We start from the raw sequence: 21978 nt of genomic DNA, 5'->3' as shown, positions 1-21978 counted from the left end.
AGGTAAAGACATATTGGGACATATTGGGAAAGTGACAGAAGAAGTGGTGGAAGCTGGGTGGGAGATGTACATGTTAGATTCGGAAACTGGAGGGGAGAAGGTTACCGGTTTGAGAGGAGGCTATATTGGGGAGGGGGACAGATGAAGGGGGGATGCGGAGTGGGAGAGGACACAGTGTTGGAGAGAGACACTGGATCGCAGAGGAGCATCGGGTAAGAGGACATATTGGGGAGAGGTACAGAGAAAGAGGGATGCTTGGTGGGAAAGGGCACAGGATGGGAGAGGGACATATTGAGAATTGGGATACTAGATGCTAGGGGGTGCAGAACGGGAGCGTGTCACCAGGTGAGAGGAGGACATATTGGGGAGCCATGTGCACTAGAGGGGGGGGGGGGGCAGATGTATCATGTGCATAGAGTTCGATTTAGGTGGGGTTTGTACTTCAAACTGATCTCTACATTGCAGTGTAAAATAGAAATGAATGAACCAGATTCAGGCCGAAGAGCCGCTTCTAGCCACAGGGGCATCCAGTGGGGACAAGAGCCAGGACAGGATGGGGAGCAGCAGCATCCTGTAAGTGCAGCAGGCTGGTCAATTCACCCACCTCCTGCTGTACACACGCCTATACTACACTATACATACATATGATACTAAACCAACAACATGACCGGACCTCTGGACCATAATGTAATACTATTACACCGTGACCCTATACAGATACAGGATACTACTGTATATCCCCAACATGACCTGACCACTGGACCTGATCATAATATAATACAATTACACCCTATACATATACAGGATACTATATAACCAACATGACCTGACCACTGGACCTAATCATAATTTAACTCCATTACATTCTATACAAACCTAGTACACTACACCTCCAACATAACCTGACCAGAGTACCTTATCAGAATATAATATTATTTCACTATATACAGATAAAGGATACAGTATCCCCAACATGGCCTAATCACTGGACCTAATGATAATATAACTCTATTACACTCTATGCAGACATATGACACTACATCCCCAATATAACCTGAACACCAGACACGATGAACATACTGTAAATTCTCTTTCACAGTGGCAGTACGGGATGATGTTTTTTAAATGGGCCATTATTTACAACAGTCATTCCAAAACTCCTGTACCCCTTCATTAGGCTTTTCATTTATGAGTACCCCCTCCTCTCAATTTGAAATATCCACATTACTTACAAGTGGAGTGGTAGTGAGTGGTATATATATTAAGGAGTAGTGTGCGGTCATGAATTGGGTTCCTCTGTGCAGGGCCAGTGCTAGGGTGTTCGACACCTGCCCTGCAAACTATACATTTGTGCCCTTCCATACTTTACAAAGACAGTGTGCTGAATGCACACACTAAAAAAAAGTGTGTATAATTCCTGTGAAAGTAGTGTCTCTTAAACACAAGTTCCCAGTCGCAGCAATTTCTTAACTAGACATTTTGGTGCCCTGTGCCAGAAATGGAATTGGTGCCCCCCCTCTCACACAAACAGCAAAGAAATGGTCAGCAAAAATTTAAACTGTGGCTTTGTGGGGAAGGGTCGTGGCCCCATAATAGTACCAATTCACATAACACCATACAGTAGTTCCCATTTTCATATTAAACCACACAGTCCTGCAACTTTTACATTTTTACAGCTAGAGCTGCTAAGGCACGCTGTGCCTGTATTACGCACAGCGTAATGCCCATTACACATTATGCCGCACACGGAAATGCCCATTACGCATTTTGACACAAACTATAATGCCCATTACACATTATGTCACACAACATAATGTCCATTACACATAAAGCCACACACCATAATTCCCATTACACGTTATGACACACACACTGCAATGCCTTGCATTAATCACACATTAATCACATATAATTCCACATGTGTGTTGTTGCCAGGAGTTACATGCTTGTTGCCAGGGGGTTTCTTGCTCGATTCCTGGGGTTTCATGCTCATTGCCAGGGAAAGTGACATGCTCTTGGACCAGGGGGTTTACATGTTCTTGGCCCTGTGCCCCCCATTCACACCCATACTGTATACCCATCACACCAGTGACTGTGCCCCACAATCATACACAGGTGTAGGCAGAGGTGTAACTAGATATTCGTAGGCCCCATAGCTAATGTTTGTAAGGGCCCCCTATTTAGCAATTGAAAGGTGATAAATGTATGTAAAACATATTACTTAGGCGGTAAAGATGTGCCCCATTCAGCTCTGGGCCCCATAGCAGCTGCACCCCTTGCACCTATGGTAGTTATGCCCTTGGGTGTAGGAGTATCTGACCTGAAACAGGAAAGAAGAAAACAGATTGTCAGGGCCTCCTGATGCTGATAGTGGCACCCATCTGTCTCTGCAGATGGACAGCAGCTAGCCTGGGGGCCCTGGCAGAAATTCTCTTTACTTTGCTCAGCACTCGGCTAATTCAGTCTGTGACAGTCTAAAAAAACTCCCAGCATTGTAAATAGTGTCTTGCTGTGAGGATTTTAGACTGATTATAAAGGCTGCCACAGACTAGATTTTTAGAGAAGAGTCGGTGCTTCAGGCAGCGGTGGAGGGACCAGGTGCTGTTGCCTGTGTCATACAGTAGTTAGACAGGCGCAGACAGGGGAGGATGGCAGCAGCAGTCAATATCAGCAATATAGCAGAGCGGGTAAAGCGCCTATCCAGCTTGGCACTTCCCTGCTTTGCTGAGTAGGTAGCACTGGCTCTGCCTCTGTGCCTGGCCGCTGGCTGTGTAGGTCTTTGGGGTTCCTGCCAGAGGCGTAACTAGATGTTTAAGGGCCCCATAGCAAAATTTTGGAAAGGGCCAATTGACGCTTTTACTACAATGCCCCTTATGGATGAAGGAAGCGAGAGACAAAGAGGGCGTCAGGAGAAAAACAGATAAAAACGCAGTGAGGAGCAAGAGGAAGAGAGAGAAAGGGGTGGTCAGGGGCATCATGGAAAAAAGAGTGTGTAACAGTGTGTCAGGGTGTGACAGTGTGTCAGTAAGAACATAGACAGACAGATGATGGATGGGGAGGGCTTGGCTGATGAGGGGTCAAGTATGCAGACAGTGTGCCATATGGGGGTATAGATGGGGTGACTGACGGATAGACAGACAAAACACCATATGGTGGGACAGAGACAGACATACGGACAGGCATGACCCCCATAATGGGGCATAGATGGAAAGACCAATAGGGGGGGCAGGCATAAATGGATGGAGGGGCACAGACAGATTGAGGAAAGTGGGGCATAGACGGATGGATAGAGCAGCATATGAGGGCACAGACTGAAAGATGGGTATGTGGGGACAGGTGGACAATGATTATAATCGGATGGAGCAGCTTATGGGAAGACAGACTGACAGACAGATGGGGGGGCATAGAGAGGGGACAGGTCACAATAATGGGGGTACAGATGGATGGGGGGGAGCAATATAGACAGATGGGCATGCAGGGGTGTGACAGACTAAAGTGTGTGTGTGTCTCTGTGTTTGTGGTGATGAGTGGTAGGATGGGGTTTGCTTACCATTACTGGGTCTGTTGTCTTCAGGGGCAGGCAGGCTCTGGACAGCGGCACCTCTTCCCTCCCCTCTACGGAGCACAGCAGCGTCCTCCTTCCATGGGCCAGAGCAGGGCAGGATCCGTTGCCGGCCAGCAGCAGCACCTCTTCCCTCCACTCCACGGAGTGTCTCCAGGGCAGGGACCAGTCAGCAGAAGCAGCGGCACCTCCCCTCCACGGAGCATAGCAGCATCCTCCCTCCATGGGGCAAAGCGGATCCAGGGCAGAATCCGTTGCCGGCCAGCAGAAGCACCTCCTCCCTCCACTCCACGGAGTGTCTCCGACCAGGGCAGGGTCCAGTCAGCAGCAGCAGTGGCACCTCCACCCTTCCCTCCATAGAGCGTCTTAAGGGGCAGGTTCCGGAGTCTCCGACCACCCACAGCAGCACCTTCTTCCTCCCTGTGGCTGCTCCTCCCTCCCCTCCGCATTCATTATAGTTGACCTTTGGGGCAGCCGCAGCAGCAGTGTGCAGCGCCTGCCTGCCTCCCTCCCGCTCAGGGAACCTGCACACAGTGGCACTATTATGTAAAGAAATAAATGTAAAAGGGAGCAGGGGATTGCCTGCTTGGTACTCGGGCCCCCCAAAGCCCCCGGGCGCCATAGCAACTGCATCCCCTGCACCCTCTATAGTTACGCCACTGGTTCCTGCTAATGCCTGAAGGATTAATACCACTTCTTCCTCCAACTATGTCAGCATGGGGCAGATGAATGCATCTTAGGGTAGCACAGGTAGCTCCTAGTAGATTGCTGATCTGGCAAAGGGCACGAGTAGAGGCTGATTATGCTGCAGGTGGAACCGGACGTGAAGTGATATGGTTCATCTCCACGGCAACACAAGAAATCTTCTGCCATCAGGAGACTTCTTGCTCTTTTTCCACCATTACCAATATTATTTTCAAGTACCCCCAACTGGTCTGCAGAGTACCCCACAGGATACTAGTACACCAGGTTGGGAATCAATGACTTATATGTGATCGCCCCTTTAAAAAAAAACATCTGAGATTGGCCGGCATCCTGCACTCAGGTGGCTTTACATTCCACCCTTTATCTTTGATCTGAAATACATGGGGTAGAATGTAATAGGTTATTTTGTGGTTATTTTGGTTCACTCGTTCTGACAAATTCCTTCTTAGATGGACAAAACCATGTGCACTGCAGGTGGGGCAGATGTTACTTGTTCAAAGATAATTAGATTTGGGTGGAGTTTTACTGCAAAGTCAGACCTATATTGCAGTGTAAAAATAAAGCAGTCAATATTTTCCCTGCACAGAAACAAAATAACTCACCCAAATATAATTCTCTCTGTACCATTTATATCTGCCCCCCCTGCAGTGCACATGGGCCCTTATTCTGGTTGGTGCGGTAATATCCACGTGCGTTCGTGCCGCCGATGTTTTGTGTCTGCGCATGTGCAGAGGCGTCTCTGCGCATGTGCGAGCGGGGCGTACGGCCAAATTCCGCATGAAATGTGAACACTCCGAACAAGGGGTGGAGAGGGGCGTGAAGGGCTATTTTGGCTCATTACCATATGCATACGCCCCGCGTTTCATGGGCGTTCCCATGCAAACGCTGGGCGTACGTATGGTAATGCAGTCGTGACGCACGTGTAGGGGGTGGACATATGACATCGCCGGATGTCAGCTGCCCGCCCAGATCCCTGCTTTTGCATGGAGAAATGGCCGTGTGGTCTGAGGTTGCGGGTGCTGGTGGACCACTCGGCCCTGCATTCGATGGTCTGCGACCATCGAATGATGGGGGAGGTTCCCTGAGATGGAGGAGGCGTATTCCATGAGAAATACACGTGCTGTCCGTTCGGACTGCTTCTTAACGCGTACGGACGGAGTTGGCGATCCGTATGGAAGGCGGGGTTTCGGACGCACGGTCCTGGCCGCATATTCGGATCCGGCCGCACCGATCAGAATAAGGGCCATGGTTTTGTCGATCTAAGACGGAATTTTTCAGAAAGAGTGAACCAAAATAACCCCCAAAGTGAGAGATTTACTATTTCTTTTTAAAGAGGCAATCATTTACACTGAAAAAACCTTGTTGATTTTGCTATGCAATCGATTTCAAATAAAAAAATTGCCTCGTTCTCTTCTTTTATAATTGGCTAACTCTATTATTTTATTCTCAGGTGCCAAATTAACAGCAGAGCCTACAAATCCAACAATTCCTGGTAAGAAGATCTTACTGTTATAAAAATGGGGTGTCAGCCACCCAGACAGGACAGAATAAATTCAGATGTGATTGCTAAAAATGAGTAATAAGTTAAATATGAAAATGTGAATGCCCAAGGGGCCGATTCAGGATTGCTCATAGCGAATCGAATTTGGCCCAAGCCCCAATGGTCGGGGTTTACGCATGTGCAGTGGATGGACACACTTGTTGGGCCGTTATCTGAGGGGAGGGAGGGCTGAGGTGGGCAAGGAACCGGACCAGGGTAATGCCCAGTGTTTCATGGGCATCCCCGTAAAAATGCTGTTCATTCCCCTGGGAACAGGGGCAGGCAGCTGACATCACAGGACATCAGCCGCCTGCCCCGTCTTCGTCTTAGCGCTCGTAAATAAAAGTCAGTTCAGACTGACTTTCATTTGTGAAGGCAGGAGAAATCATTCTACGGTCACTACCATTGAATGATTTCTCCTGCTTGCGGCTGCATGCGAGGGGATGTGTTCCACTGGGTCGCGGGTCATGTTAAGCCGCTCGCTAAGCAGTGACGACTGCTGCTTAGCGAGCGGTACTGAATTGCCCCCCAAGTTCAGTAGTGATTCAAATGTATTGGATATAAATGTTTATCCTGTAAATCACAATTGCTATGGCTGTTTTGATGAAAACAGAAGAGGTGAAAACAATTATTAATATTGTGAGTGCATCCAGATGAGAAGAAAAGAAATGTTCCCGTGGCAGTATTGTTGGTTTCTGTTGTTCATCCGTGTACCTAATGGCAAAGAATGGAAGTATGATGCCAGGGATAGGAAAGCTCACTGGGGGTAAAAAATGGTATAGTACTCAGAGGAGGCTCCTGCTATAGGGCTGCAGGGCTGGAGCCCCTCCAGTCAAAATCCCAACACCAGAGACAGACAGCACCAGAGCTCCATTGTTTCCCCCTGTGGGCACCCCCCCCCCCCTTCTCCAGAGCTCCCCCCCCTTCTCCAGAGCTCTGGTGCTTGCTGGCTGTGTCTCTGACACGCTGGTAACCTCCTCTCACCAGGCTCCATGAAGCAGCAGTGCAGACACACAAACAGCCCAACCCTGTGGGGAGGAGTTCAGCATGTAGCAGATTCCTACTATCTGAAGCTGCTACTGCTCATCATACACAGAGCCACAGAGCTGGAAACTCCTCCCCTTATTGGGCTGTCAGTACATGGAGTGATGACAGCAATAGCTTTCCAGCAGGAAGCCATTCTGTGCAAATCTCCAGAGCTACAGTGCTTCTATGGGCTGCTGTCTGTGCAGCCCAGCAGAAGCAAATCCTCTGCAGTGAGCATGCCCAGACTTACGTGAGTCAGTGTGATGTAGCTGAAGGAAGGTATGCATTGCAACAGAGAGGTGCATGGAAGTTTATTTTATTTTAATAATATTTGTGTGTAGATCTTTAATAAGAGTATCATTTTGTGTACTGTAATTAATATTAAAGTTATTAAATCTGTGTATTTTGCTCTGTACCTGTGTTTGTGTGCATATGAGTACATCATTTATTTACAGTAATTGCATATAAACACTTGTACAGTGCAAATCAAACTAATAACCTGCAAATAATTGGAACGCGTCCTCCAACTTTTTCGTTACCCCACTATCCATGTCAGAGTGGAGTTGATTTTATATAGTGTGTCGAGTGCAGCGAGCCACCGAGCCCGAAGCGTGGCGAGCAGACGCGGAATACATTTAAAGTAATCGCTGCACTCACCACGATTTGGGCTTGGTGGCTCGCTATGCTCACCACAATATATAAGAAAAACTGCACACCGAAGTGGATAGTGAGGGAATGAAAAGGTCAGAGGACACGTTCCGCCGCCGCTCGCCACGCTTCGGGCTGGCATGGATAGTGGGGGGTGCGTTACAGCTATTTTTGGGACATACAATCATATCATTGTAAAGCTAATGCCATGGGATCGCACACCCTATAAAATTGCATGTGATTTTGCGGGACATGCGATGCAATGCAATGCGATATAGTGGGGTACAATGAGGATCGAAAAAAATTACATTAAAAAAATTGCATCACGGGGGTGTGGCCTAGCAGCCATTGGAGGTGGAAGCAGAATACCTGTGCTCCTGCTGCTCCAGCTCCAAGCGCCCGTTTTTCGGAGTGGTCCTGGAGTGGTCTTTACTTGCAGAAGCCCCACTGAAGTTCCGTACATGCCAGTAGTGGTCAGCGGGAGGCTGCAGAGTCGGGGTGACTGTTTACAGCCGTCCGCAAATTGCGGCCTATCCGTGGCCTAGAAGCCGGGGACTAAACTTTGCTCTGCAGCCGCATTACGGGCTCCATAGCGGGCGCGCGCCACCAAATCGCCCAGGAAATCCCCTGTGAGTTGGTCCCTCACTGGGCTTGCCCCAGGTGCCCACCAGGCTGAAAAACGAGGGGTGAGTTGCCCTGTATCCCCATATGTTTTTATGCTTTATCCCTGCAGCCCCTTTCTGAAATGGCGGCCATCTTGGATGCGGCAGAGAAAGGCTGCACATGCAAGTTTCTTACATTCAAGAAAGCTTTTTTATTCTGCTATTCTGCAGAGTGTTTATCTGTGTGTCAGAACCCAGTACATACTGTATTGCCCACCTTAGTGACCCTGCTCCTTCACTTGGTAGTATGTAGATACTGGCCCTAACTGTCACCACCCCGCAACCTCTAGCTTAAGCTAAGCATATGTAACTGCTTTTGGAGTAACTTTTTTTGCCAATCAACTCCCTTTTTTGATACGGAGCTTGGGCCTTCACGGGACACTTCTCAGATTTTATTTTTGTGGCTTCCCCTGTGCTTCGCACCTCCTTCATCATGCCTTCGAGGCGGAGCAAAGTGTCTAAGTCCATCTCGCAAGTAGCCTTTTTTAAGCCATCACCACGCCGCACTGACAACCAGTGGCCCCCTGCAGCTAATTTGGTCTCAGGTCCCCCCTCCTTCGAGCTCCCCCCTTTCATCACAACCCACCCGCATTGTGCCTCTCACCGAGGGAGATGTGGATGATAATGCAGCCCTGACAGTCAGCACTTTAAAGCACCTTCTCACCCAATTTAAAGAGGATATGGTTGCAGAACTCCGCACTTCATTTCAAGCTTGTCAGCGCTCAATAGATGATTTGGCTGATTGAACAAACACCTTGGAAACCAAAATGGGGGAGGTGGTTGGCTCCCATAATGACCTGATAGACTCTCATGCTGCTTTGGAGGAGGAGCTGGCTGCGTTGCGGGATAAAGTCACAGATTTGGAGGACAGATCCCGCAGAAACAACCTAAAGCTGAGAGGCGTTCCTGAAAGTGTCTCCAATAGTAGCCTATTTTTAGGAAGCTTTTACCTTCAGCTACTACTCCCGACCTTCTGCTTGATTGGATTCACAGATTGCCCAAACCCAGGAGTGCTCCAGAAGGAGCCCCTAGAGATGTATTAATGCGTGTCCACTTCTTCCACATAAAGGAAGCCCTTCTAAAAGCTGCTAGACCTGCATCTGAGATGGTGGTAGCTTTGGGTTCCTACCAGCTCTTTGGGGACCTGTTTAAGTCTACGCTGACCAAACGGCGCTCCCATCAGCCCATAACGACCGCATTTCGGAAAGCGAACATATTGTATCATGGGGATTACCTACCAGATTGCTTATATCCCGTGAGGGTTCCACTGTTGCTGTCTGTGATGTCGAGGAGGGCATGAAACTTCTGAACAAGTGGAACTTATCGGATGCCCCTTCCGCCTCCTCTCCTGACCGAGGACTTCAGCGGGACTGGTCGGCGGTGGAGACGTGAGACAGTTATCAGAGTTTATATTTTAGCTTCACTATCACCGAGCTTATTAGCTCTCTGGTTAGGCTATGTTTTTCGCTAGTTGAGACCTATACTCTTGCCAATTCCACTTACAGTGCTGTTTACTCAGGATGCACAGTGTAATGTTTGTTTTGTATTTAATGCATAGTTTCTTCAACCTACTCTTCAACCTGTGTTATTTGAATTTCACTGTGTTATATCTTTTTTGCGGGGTGGGAGGCCACCAACCCCCCCTAGAAATGTTGGGTGAGGCGCTTTCCTTTTGGCGTCTTACTTCAGCTATATCTAGAGTCGCTGTTTATGTGTTTTTGTGTTCTTTCGCCTTTTGTTTCTAGTCTCCTCCACTTCCCTTCCCTCCCCTCCGGTGCCCCAGGTCTGCACTTCCATTGTGTACGATAAGCTGTTCCATGTCATCATCTATCATAAGGTTGAGTTATGGAGACAATTGTATCCTTGAATGTTAAGGGGCTGAACTCCCCTCAGAAGCACAAAATGGCTCTAGCATCATTCCACAAACTAAAGGCTGACATAGTTGCAGTACAGGAAACGCATTTTATGAAATCTGCACCACCTAGGTTTTTTGATAATCAATGTTATGGCCCTCTTAAAAAGGCAGGAGTGGCTATATTGGTCTCTGCCCGTTGCTCCCTCTCTGTTGAATACCAATATGCAGATCCGGAAGATAAACCTTCAAGCTTACCCATATTGGTGGGTAAGCTTGAAGGTTTTGAAGTGACAATAGTATCGTGCTACGCCCCTAACTCTAGACAATTGCTGTTCTGTAGGAGACTTTGTGAGCTAGTTAAGAATAGTTTTTTTTTTCCCCAGTAAGCCTCCGGCATCTGATGTGCTGTGATATGGATGCACTCATATACATTAGAAAACAGTGGGCACAACTAGGAGCCATCATTATGTAGTCCACTCTTTACCATAATGACCGTATACGGCACCTCTAAGGCAATCTTATTATTCCTAAACTTAACAAATGTGTATATATGCATATATCTGATCCAGTTACATGGGAGCAATAATAATTCTTCCTCTGTTGATTGTTAAGAATGTTCTCAAAAATGCAAAAATAGGTCTATAGGGGTGCGCCATGAATTGTTTCCCTTATAGTTGAACACATTACTAAGAAGAACGTGGTATAATAAATAAATGTGCTGCTTCTCAGTATTAATATTCACCCTTTTTTTTTTTCTTGTACATGGTATAAGGGGAAAACTGCTGTCACTCTCTCATACCTCCCAACATTCTCTACTGTGAATTCTAGTCGAAAAGGGGGCATGACCTTGCCAAAAGGGGGCATGACTTTATAGGCATGATGCTCCCATGAGCCACGCCTCCTGTGTCATCTCAATGGGGGGTGCTCTTAAAAGCCCAGAGATGAGACACTGCAGGGCACTTCAGGGGGCAAGTAAGAATGGCCTTGTTATTAGGCCCCGCCCTCAACATAGGGAACACATGCAATCCATCTGCGGATGAGTTGGCAGAGCTAAATGATATGATACAGTAATTTTGCCACACCACCTTCCCACGTCCAACATTTGCTGATAAGTCATGAGGAATTGGGCATTATACGGAAGAGCCGCCTACTCCTCCATTGCTTGCGGGAGACTACTCAAAAACCAGGAACCTCCTGCAGCTTTTAAGAGGCAGTGAGTATAATTTACAACTTCAGTTATCAGATCAGTGATATTTCCTGCAAATAATAACGACATAAGAAAATGATAACTACACAAATAATTATTAAAACGCATTTTGATTACATTTTTTTTATCCATGCTTTTGTTTTCATGATGATTTGTTACAACTTAGCTTTTTTTTGCCCCTGGACATAATAGAATATAGTGAAACAAGTGATGGTTGGATAACTCTGAATGATACACAGTACTATGTCAGCAAGGAAGCGATGACCGTGGATAAAGCGCGAGAATTTTGTAAGAGGAATTTTGGGGACCTTACCTCCATCCACAGTAAAACGGAAAGGAGATTTCTCTGGAGATATGTAAGTTTTATATATTATTTTCAAATTATTCAAAGGGATGTAATGATAATGTCAAAAAAGAAAATCATAAGGTTCACACCAACATGTGGAATGTCATAATCCTAGCAGTTATTATACAGTATAAGCATGTCTAAATATTGTACCCAATTACCTCCCCTCTACACAGTTCCAGTAAAACTTACATGTTTTCTCATTCTTGATGATACCTGAGGTATTTACTATTTTGCAGTATTTAGCAGACTAAACTATACACCAGTGGACTCAGCAGATGCAATAGACAGATCAAGAGATACCCAAAAGCTTTATATTTTTTAAGGTGCCCATACACGGTACAATTATTATATACAATATTACATTGCATAGGTTTTGCGATGAGATGAGATGAGATCTAGTACAAAAAGTGCAGCGCATACTTTTTGAGCTGTACGTTGAGAAGTGTGACGGGAGCGCGCTTCTCATCGCACCCAGTAATTGTACCATGTATGGGCACCTTTAGTGTAGCAGTATGTTTGTACAGCTAAAACAAACAAACAAGTGTGGTGGTGCTAATGGTTGATTATAGATCAGTAATGATTAAATATGTGGTTGGGTAAAAGATATGCATTTAAAATGAATTTGAAATATATTTCATATAAGCACATACAGTTCAACTGACTACATAAAATAAGCACCTATGCCTCCCAATGAGCAAATATCTATATTAGGACCAGTCTGTAGAATTATCAGGAGTCCATTCCTATTATCCATATGTTTGTGCACCGGACACTTTTTGTGTTTTTTGTTTGGGGTGTGGGATCTGGATCTTCCTTCCCATTTTGGATCTGGATTGGTTTTGCCAAAAATCTCTAAAAAAAAAAACAATTTTGGGGGGTCCTACAATATTATTTATATCAATAGCATTAATTCCCATTCATTTCCAGCCTATTCTGAACACCTCACACCTCACAATATTGTTTTTAGGTCAAAAGGTTTCACCAAGCTAGTTGGGTGACTGTGCAAAATGACACAAGTTGGTGGCACATCTAGCATTGACACTGCAGTGGCAGACAGGATGCCATTTTTAAATACTAGGTTCCAAAGAGCACATAGGCCCTTATACTGATTGACTCAGACAGGTATACATTCGTTCGGATTGCGTATTCCTGCTGAGTGTGTGTGTGTAGCCTTGGCATTGTGCATGTGAAACGGCAGCACTCCACACTCAGACGGACCGCTACACACAAAAAATGGCCACCAAATACTCTCGGACAATATGGGCGTAATGTGGGCGTATCTATGGGCGCGGATTGAAAGTGGGCAAAACTGGGCGTAAATCGGGGCATCAACATGGGTGTGGACGAAAAGTGCTAGGCGTGCCCTCGGACTGCTTACCGAGCGGTCGCTACTCTACACACCCAAAAACTTTGGTGCAAACAAGTAGCTTTCATGTCTCGGAGGGCACTAATTCATGTGCACCGCATTCGGTCAGACAATCAGTATGCCCCGCAGCTAAAATACTCCCAACTGCACACAATACTAACCCAGTCCTGTGGTCAATTTACTTTAATTAATCCAGTCCTCTGGTGAGATTTCATGCATTAACACATTAAATTGCAATAGTGGGAAGAAAAGCATTTAATTGAAAGTAATAAAGACTATAGAGTTTGGCTAATTGTTTATGGGGTTTGAAGCTTGAGTTCCGTGCGGATTCGTGCTGGGCTGTGTAAAACTCCAACAGAAGGCGTTCGGTCGGCTGTGCAGCCGTAGAACGTAGAAAGACCGAGTGAACTTTGAGTTTCGTCCCTACACGGTCGTGTTCATGCAGAACCACGCCACTCCCTCTTATGTGGTAGTCCATCCGAACGGATGCCGTCACCTTCTAGGCGTGTCTTCGCTCAGCGTATGGATGTGCGGTGCGTTCGGTCCTATCCGAACCAACGCACATTCGAACAAGTGAACCAGAATAAGGCCCATAATGCAATGAAAAAAGTTTAGTGAACCAATTTCAGTGCAAGGTGGTTCTCCCTGGAAAAAGCTGGCCACGTTCTCCTAATCATACAACCTTTGTTTTTTATTACTTTTCACATTATGAGATGCAGCAAGAGGAAGATGATTTTTGAAAAGGATGATTCTTAAATAAGCAAAGTTGATTACTGCAAAAAGATAATTTCTGAAAAAAGATGGTTCATTAAAAAAGACAATTCCTGAAAAAAACATGATTCCTGGAAAAATGATGATTATAAAAAAATAATGCTGTTGAATCAAGAAACTTCCATTTTTGATGACTTTTCTTCATATTCCAAGAAGCGGCAAGATACGGGCAGATGTGAGAGATGTCACTGTAGGAGCTGGTAAAGTGGATGAGGAGGAGCATTAGCAAAATGATGTGCTCCTAGCAATGTTCCCTCTAATTTTACGAAGGCTGTGTGCAGCTAAAGATTTTGGCTGTGCAACTTTGGAAGGAAATTTACATTTTTGTGCGTCACTTATATATAACTGGAAAATGACGTTCAGCATTTGTGTTAACTTTACTTCAAAATGATATTAAACATATAAACATTCAAAATACAGCACACAATGTAGTTAATGGGTAAAACACACATTAATTGAGTCCACAACTACAAAAAGGGACCACTGCTGCTTTGTGCGCTCAGTTGTAATGTCTGTGCGCATGCTCGTCAAGGTGTGTGCGCGCGCACGTGCGCACCGCTTAGAGGGAACACTGGCTCCTAGCCTAGTTGATGATATCACCCTGGAGAGTAATACGGGCAGGTGTGAGAGATGTCTCTGTGATGTAGGAGCTGGCAAAGAGGACGAGGAGGAGGAGCAGCAAAAATTGATGTTCAGTGCTACAGAAGATACTGTCAAGAGTCATACGGGCAGGTGTGAGAGATGTCACTGATGTAGGAGCTGGCAAATAGCAAGAAAAGCAGCAAAAATTGATGTTCACAGCTGCAGAAGACAGTATGGAGAGTGATATGGGCAGGTGTTGTCACAAACCTGTTAATAAGATGTATATGCTTACCTTTACACTGTCTCTTCAGACATCACCTGATGCTGCAGCAATGCCTGCCTGTCATGTCTGCCTGTCATTTAAAGTCTCCAGTGGCTTTCATGTCACCGCCATTATCATAGGCCACAACCATGTGCTGTGCTAACACTGTTTCCCGCCTTCCTTGGACATGAGAGCAGCCATGTCCATTCCATTCACCTGTTTGTTCACAGCCAATCCTGAGCATCCTCCTGTCCTGCTAATTGCCTAACCAATCACACACAGGTTGCTATAATTACAGGCCTGTAGACTGCGTCAGCATCCCTACGCTGCACTTCTTAAGCATTACTTGTATTATTCCTATGCTACTGAATCCGAAATCTGAAATTGACTAAGAATAAATCGTATGAATTATGTGTATTCGTATTTGAAAATACGGTACTTGTGTATTTTGGCGGCGCCCATCGCATACCATAAGGCATGCGATGGTATGCAATGCGATATCGCGCGATATTGTACAATGTCATACCATTTTAAAATTGTATGACATTATATATGGCATACAATGCCATACAATGCGATGCGATGTGATTAAACATTATATAAGCACCCTAATGGGTGCTTATACAATGTTAAATGCACCCCCACGCCACCCCCCCACTATAAACGTGAACCCGAAGCGTGGCGAGCGCAGCGGTACGTGTCCTCCGACCTTTTCATACCCCCACTATCCACGTCGGCGTGGAGTTGAGAATAGAAAGTGTTGCGAGCGCAGTGAGCCACCGAGGCCGAAGCGTGGCGAGCACAGCGTGGCGGGCTTCAGAGTTATCCGCGTCCCCTCGAGGGCTCGCTGCGCTCGCCACGCTTCGGGTTCACTTTATAGTGGGGGGGTGGCGTGGGGGGGCATTTAACATTGTAAGCACCCATTTGGGTGCTTATCCAATGTTTCATCGCATAGGGGGCAAAAATCGCGTCGCATCGCATGCCATCGGGTGCATGGCATGCGATGCGATAAAAACATTGCGCGATGGACATCGGGGGCGCCGCCAAAATACACAAGTACCGAAAATACAAATTTTTTTGGGAGTATTCATGTTTCTGTGATTTACGAACGGTAAAATACGGCATTTTGTATTCATATTTTAAAAAAATTGTATTTCAAAGTACACATACGAATGTATACACCATCGACAGAATACGGCAGAAATTTAACATTGCTCCAATGTAATTTTGAAATTTACTAACAATACATAAATACGTACGTTTACAAATCGTATACTTTGATTTCAAAGTGTATTTCACATCTGACAATTTTACACCTGTGTTATAAATATGAAATTATGGGCCAGATGATCACAATCACAAATTTCTGGTTTATAAAAGGCCATTAAGCACATATACACACTTCCCAGCTTCAAACATGGCAGAATTTTTGTATTCCCAGACCATTGTAGCTTGGGCTATGAGATACCTGATGTCCTGTCAGCAGCACCAAAAAAGACACCGCCGTCATGAAACTGAACATAATCAGCAGGTACCCCAGAGGCTGCATAGGCCTCGTTTATTTAGTGAGCGTTTGTGCTAGAGGCATTGCCGGATGAAGTTGTTATACAGATGTTCTGGTTTTTTCGTACCAACATTCTCCATCTGTATGACCTCATTAGACTGGAGGTAGAACCTGCGACAGGATGCTCATGCAGTTTATCAGGCCTGAACAAATTCCTGGCTGTGTTGTACTTTCTGGCACCTGGCAGTTTTCAACAAGTCTCTGGCAGAGGCATTGGCATTTCACAGCCTACACTGTACAGGTACCTGACCCAGGTGCTTCAAACCCTAGAACCACACATAGATGTCTTTTTCTCACATCGCAGGCATGCCCAATGTCCTCGGTGTGATTGACTGCACACACATCCCGCTGAGACCACTTTGGGATATTGCCCTTTCCTATTATAACCGTCATGAAAGCACAAATACCAATGTGCAAGTGGTCTGTGACTGTGATGTAAACCTTAAAATCATGAGCGTTTTTGCAGGATACCCTGGCTCAAGTCATGACACCTATATACTCAGCCAGTCAGTCCTCTTTGATGAGTTTGAAGCCAAATTAATGCCAGAGGGCTGGCTACTGGGTAAGTGTGTCTGTAATTGCGTGTATTATGCCACCTGTGAAGTGTGATTTTGTGTGTAAAATTTTAACATAATTTGGGGGAAATGTGCGGAGATGTAAATTTTCTTTCACCTGTGATGTTGCTATGGGCGGTGACGCGAACGTAGCATTTTAGCCCCACCCCCTCATCGAGCAATGCCTGAAATACAGGCATTGCACGGCGGGGGGCAGAACTAAAATGACGCGATCCCTATGGACATGCCCCTAATAGGGTAGTCCATCCAAACCCCCCCCCCCTTCCCGGCGATGGCTCCACCCCCTGCTTTACTGAGATGGCTGCCCTCTTCCGGAGATAGCAGCCAAAAAGTCGGCAACTATGGCATATGTGTATTCTTTTGTCTGTACTGCCATTTTTCCTAATTTTGATGTTTTTATTTTCATTTGGTTTCAGGTGACAAGGGGTTCCCTTGTTTATCTTGGCTCCTGCCTCCATTGTCTGCCCCCATTTCTGATGCAGATCACAATGTTCAACATGCACATCAGGCCACCAGATGTGCGATAGAAAGATGCTTTGGCGTATTAAAATCTCGCTTTTATTGACTAGACAAGTCTGGTGGCCTTTTGCTGTACATGCCTGAAAAGGTCTCAACAATTTATTTATTATTTATTTATTTCTTATATAGCGCAGCATATTCCGTTGCGCTTTACAAAGGAGACAGTGATACAACAAACAGAGTATTTACAGAGAGTCAAAAGGTAGGAGGGCCCTGCTCGCAAGCTTACAATCTATAGGGAAATAGGTATTGATACATAAGTATACATATTATATTCTTTATTGCATTGATTCCACCAGAATGAAAGGTTCTGTGACTGGTTCTGGAATTTGATAAGCTTGCCTGAAGAGATGTGTTTTTAGGGAACGCTTAAAGGTTTGGAGACTGGGGGAGAGTCTTATTGTGCTTGGGAGGGCATTCCACAGAGTGGGTGCAGCCCGAAGAAAGTCCTGCAGTCGGGAATGGGAGCGAGTAATGAGTGTGGATGAGAGACGCAGATCTTGGGAGGAGCGTAGAGGTCGTGTTGTAAGATATTTTGAGATAAGAGAAGATATGTATGTTGTGTAGTTTGGTTTATGGCTTTGTGTGTAAGTAAAATAATTTTGTATTGAGTACGGTAGAATACAGGTAACCAATGAAGTGACAGACAGAGTAGCTTTGCAGACGATGAATATCTGGCTAGGAAGATTAGCCTCGCAGCTGCATTCATGATGGACTGTAATGGTGAGAGTCTGTTTTGGGGAAGGCCAATAAGGAGACTATTGCAATTATCAATGCGTGAGATAATGAGAGCATGGATTAGAGTTTTTGCAGTGTCTTGTGTAAGATATGGGCGGATTTTTAAATATGTTTTGTAGGTGCATGTGGCATGATTTTGAGACAGATTGAATGTGGGGTATAAAGGAAAGTTCAGAGTCAAGGATAACACCAAGGCAACGAGCTTGAGACGTAGGAGTGATTGTCACATTCTCAATGGCAATAGAGATATCAGGTTGGTAACTACTATTTATTGGCGGACATATAATTAATTCTGTTTTTGAGATATTAAGTTTGAGGTGACGAGATGACATCCAGGATGAAACAGCAGAAAGGCATTCAGAGACACGGCTCAGTACAGATGGGGACAGGTCTGGGGAGGATAGGTAGAGCTGAGTATCATCCGCATACAGATGATACTGAAATCCAAAGGAGCTTATTAGTTTTCCAAGAGATGAGGTATAGATTGAGAAAAGCAGAGGACCTAAAACTGAACCCTGAGGTACTCCAACTGAAAGAGGTAGCAAAGAGGAGGTAGAATCAGAGAAACGAACACTAAAGGAGCTGTTAGATAGGTAGGATGAGAACCAAGAGAGGGCTGTGTCTTTAAGACCTATGGATTGAAGTGTTTGTATGAGAAGTGTGTGATCAACAGTGTCAAAAGCAGCAGAGAGATCTAGAAGAATTAATAGTGAATAGGGGCCTTTAGATTTAGCAGTGACCAGATCATTCACAACTTTAGTCAGTGCTGTCTCTGTGGAGTGATGAGCACGAAAGCCTGACTGAAGCGGGTCCAGTAAGTTGTGTGAGTTAAGAAAGCTTGTGAGGCGAGTGTAGGCAAGTCTTTCAAGTAGTTTGGAGGTGCATGGAAGTTGAGAAATGGGACGGTAGTTTGAGAGAGAGCTTGGATCAGAATTCAGTTTTTTCAGAATCGGAGTAATAACTGCGTGTTTGAACAATGAAGGAAAGACACCAGTAGAGAAGGAGAGGTTACAGATTTTAGTTAAGATTGGGATGAGCACAGGAGACAGAGATTTACTTATTTGTGAGGGTATAGGGTCAAGAGGAGAGGTAGTAGAGTGGGAGGAAGGGAAAAGTGCAGATACTTCATCTTCATTCGTGGGATCAAATGAAGTAAATGCATCAGAGGGCTCAGGTATGGAATGGAGTAGATCACCAACTAAGTTGGAGCCTACCAATTCATCTCTGATCTTGTTAATCTTATCCCTGAAGTAGGAAGCAAGATCTTGTGCACAGATAGTGGCTGGTGGCTTGGGTGAGGGAGGGTTGAGAAGGGATTTAAATGTATTAAAAAGACGTTTTGGGTAAGAACCTTGAGCAGAAATGAGGGTTTGGAAATATGTTTGTTTGGCAGTTTCCAGGGCATATCTATAAGACTGGTAGATATTCTTATATGTAAAGAAATCCATTGGACTGTGAGATATACGCCATTTACGCTCAGCTTTGCGTGAGAGATTTTGTAGGCGTCTCGTTAATTTTGAGTGCCACGGTTGGCGTCTAGGCTGTTTTGAGAGTTAGGTGTAGGTGTGATACCACCATCTCAGGAGAGGTGAATGCAGAAATAGGAGCAAGCTGTTGTTGCAGTGAGGAGGAGAGCACTTGAAAATTAATATCATTAATGTTTCTGCGGGTTTGAGGTGGATTAAAGGTGTGTGTCTTAGAGTTTGCCGTAATAGAGGACAACATGCAGGAGATAAGGTTGTGATCTGAGAGAGGGAAAGGAGTATTGGTGAATTCAGACACTGAGCACAGCTTAGTGAATACCAGATCAAGGCAGTGGCCCTCCCGATGAGTAGAGGAGTCAGTCCATTGGGAGAGGCCGAGAGAGGAGGTTAGAGAGAGTAGTTTGGAGGCATGAGCAGCAGATTTTGGGTTATCAATAGCAATGTTGAAGTCACCCATGATGATGGTTGAAATGTCAGAGGAAAGGAAGTGAGGGAGCCAGGCAGAAAAATCTTCCAGAAATCGTGTTGGCTGCCCAGGTGGGCGATAGATAGCTGCAACACGCAGCGAGAAAGGAGTGTAAGTTCTGATGGAATGTACTTCAAATGATGTGAATGTGAGTGATGGAACCTGTGGAAGAACTGTGTATGTGAAGGATTGGGATAGTAATAACCCAACCCCACCTCCTCTGCTGTCACCGGGCCTGGGGGTGTGTGTGAAGTGGAGACCACCGTGTGACAGGGCTGCAGGGGCGGCTGTGTCTGCTTGTGAGAGCCATGTTTCTGTTATGGCAAGTAGGTTGAAGTTGTGATGGCTTGCTGTTTTCTACACAACCTCTGTGCAGGGCCGGTGCAAGGCACCGGAGTGCCCCAGGCGTGGGGGCGCCCCAGCGCTCACCCGGTCCTCGGAGAAGGGGGGGTGCCGGGCGTGCGGTGGCCGGCTATTGTGCTACACAGTAGCCAGGGGAGGGAAGGTTTTCGGGCGGCTGCTACACGGAGGTGGAGGGGGGGTGCCGGGCGTACGTCGGACCTGGCTACTGAGCTACACAGTACCCGGGGGAGGGGGGTGTCAGGCGGCTGCTACAAGGGGGGGAAATGCTCTGCTTGCGGACTTACCCAGCCTGGCGAGTCACTGCACAGGGGTGCGATGGGCGATGCGGCGGCGAAGGGGGTGGAGGGTGGACAGCTGCTCCAACTTCCACCCTCCAGTGGCCGGCGCCCTAGGTAAATGCCTAAGGCTGCCTAGTGGTGGCGCCGGCCCTGCCTCTGTGTGTAAAAGCATCTACCACATATTGAGGGTGTAGAAGACAGTGAGCCTGCATCGGAAACTGTAACATCTGGGGATAGATGGAGCTCAGAGTCTGGGCAGCAGATTAGGGCTGAGGTCATACACGCATCATTCAATGGTGAGTAACTATGGTATATTTTCACATTCCACTTGCAGAAAGCACCTGCATATGTGCTGTTTTTGGGCATAGTTAGTCGTGAAACATTGCTCTCATGTGCAAAAGTGCAGGGTCGCTAAGCAACACAAATAAGCGTGCAGATTAAGATTATTTGCACCTATTCAGCAGCCTTAATACATCCTGAGCTATGTTAATTACATGTTACTTTGCATGATGTTTTGCTTTAAATATACTTGCTGGTTTTGGACCATTTCATGCCTCTGCTTCATGTGCAAATTGATGGTTTGTAGCTACACATAAATCATACTTGCCTACCTGACCCTCTCCATGCGGGAGAAAATGCTCTGTTCTTGAACTTCCCTGGTAATGTATGATTGCCATCACCTGTGCTGAAACACCTTTACCTAGCTACCCACAGGTGCTGGCAATCATACATTTCCAGGGAAGTCCAGAAACAGAGCATTTTCTCCCGCATGGAGAGTCCGAGGTAGGCGAGTGAGACATGAATGTATTGTGCAAATAGTTTTTTTCCTACAAGAGTGAAAAGGATTAAGTATCCTGAGTGTTTTTTTAATCCCCTTCAGGCTACAATACCTGGCGCTTAATTATTATATAATGAATCTTGAAATTAAAAATAATTATATATATATATATATATATATATATAAACAGAAGATGGATCCGGCACAGCAGGTCTGAAAGGTAGCCAAGGAGTTGTTGATATGCCCCGGTGTCAACAATAGGGACCTTTCAGCCCCTTGTGCATACAACTAGGAACAAAGGGCACTCAGGGTCTTTTGCAGGGTGAAAAAAGAGACTGTTTATTCAGTCATAGGAACGTCCATCTACGTTTCGGGGTCTCCCTCTTCGTCAGGACAGGTTAGTGGTGTAGTAAAGAGTGATACAATACAAATGATTTAAATAAGCTCAGTGACTTACCCCCTCCTGCAGCTTGCGCTCACTCACGGAGACCACTGGGCTAACTTCCGGGTGCGATCGCGCCGTGATGACATCACTGTGATTGACAGTGTCATCCCTCCGGCGCATCAGAGCGGGGCTGGCCTGCGGTCACGTGGGGCGGGCTGTGGGAGGCAAACGAAAACATCAATGAATATACAGACGATGTGACAGATACAACAAACGTGAAAGTCCATACATCA

The 21978-nt window shown here is 45.9% G+C and overlaps 1 protein-coding gene across 3 annotated transcripts in view; it reads left to right on the top strand.

The window, feature by feature from the left end:
• Positions 1-21978, top strand: part of LOC146081227 (macrophage mannose receptor 1-like) — a 610592-nt gene that overhangs the window by 325117 nt on the left and 263497 nt on the right. For all 3 annotated transcript variants that reach the window (XM_083189333.1, XM_083189332.1, XM_083189334.1), the window contains exons 16-17: positions 5718-5759; positions 11398-11561. In XM_083189333.1, the coding sequence (XP_083045459.1) occupies positions 5718-5759; positions 11398-11561 (206 nt within the window). The remainder of the gene's footprint in view (positions 1-5717; positions 5760-11397; positions 11562-21978) is intronic.

This window comes from Crinia signifera, chromosome 5 (assembly GCF_055691185.1).
Source record: "Crinia signifera chromosome 5, ASM5569118v1, whole genome shotgun sequence".
Taxonomy (NCBI): Eukaryota; Metazoa; Chordata; class Amphibia; order Anura; family Myobatrachidae; genus Crinia; species Crinia signifera.
This window is presented reverse-complemented; position numbering and strand designations above follow the sequence as displayed.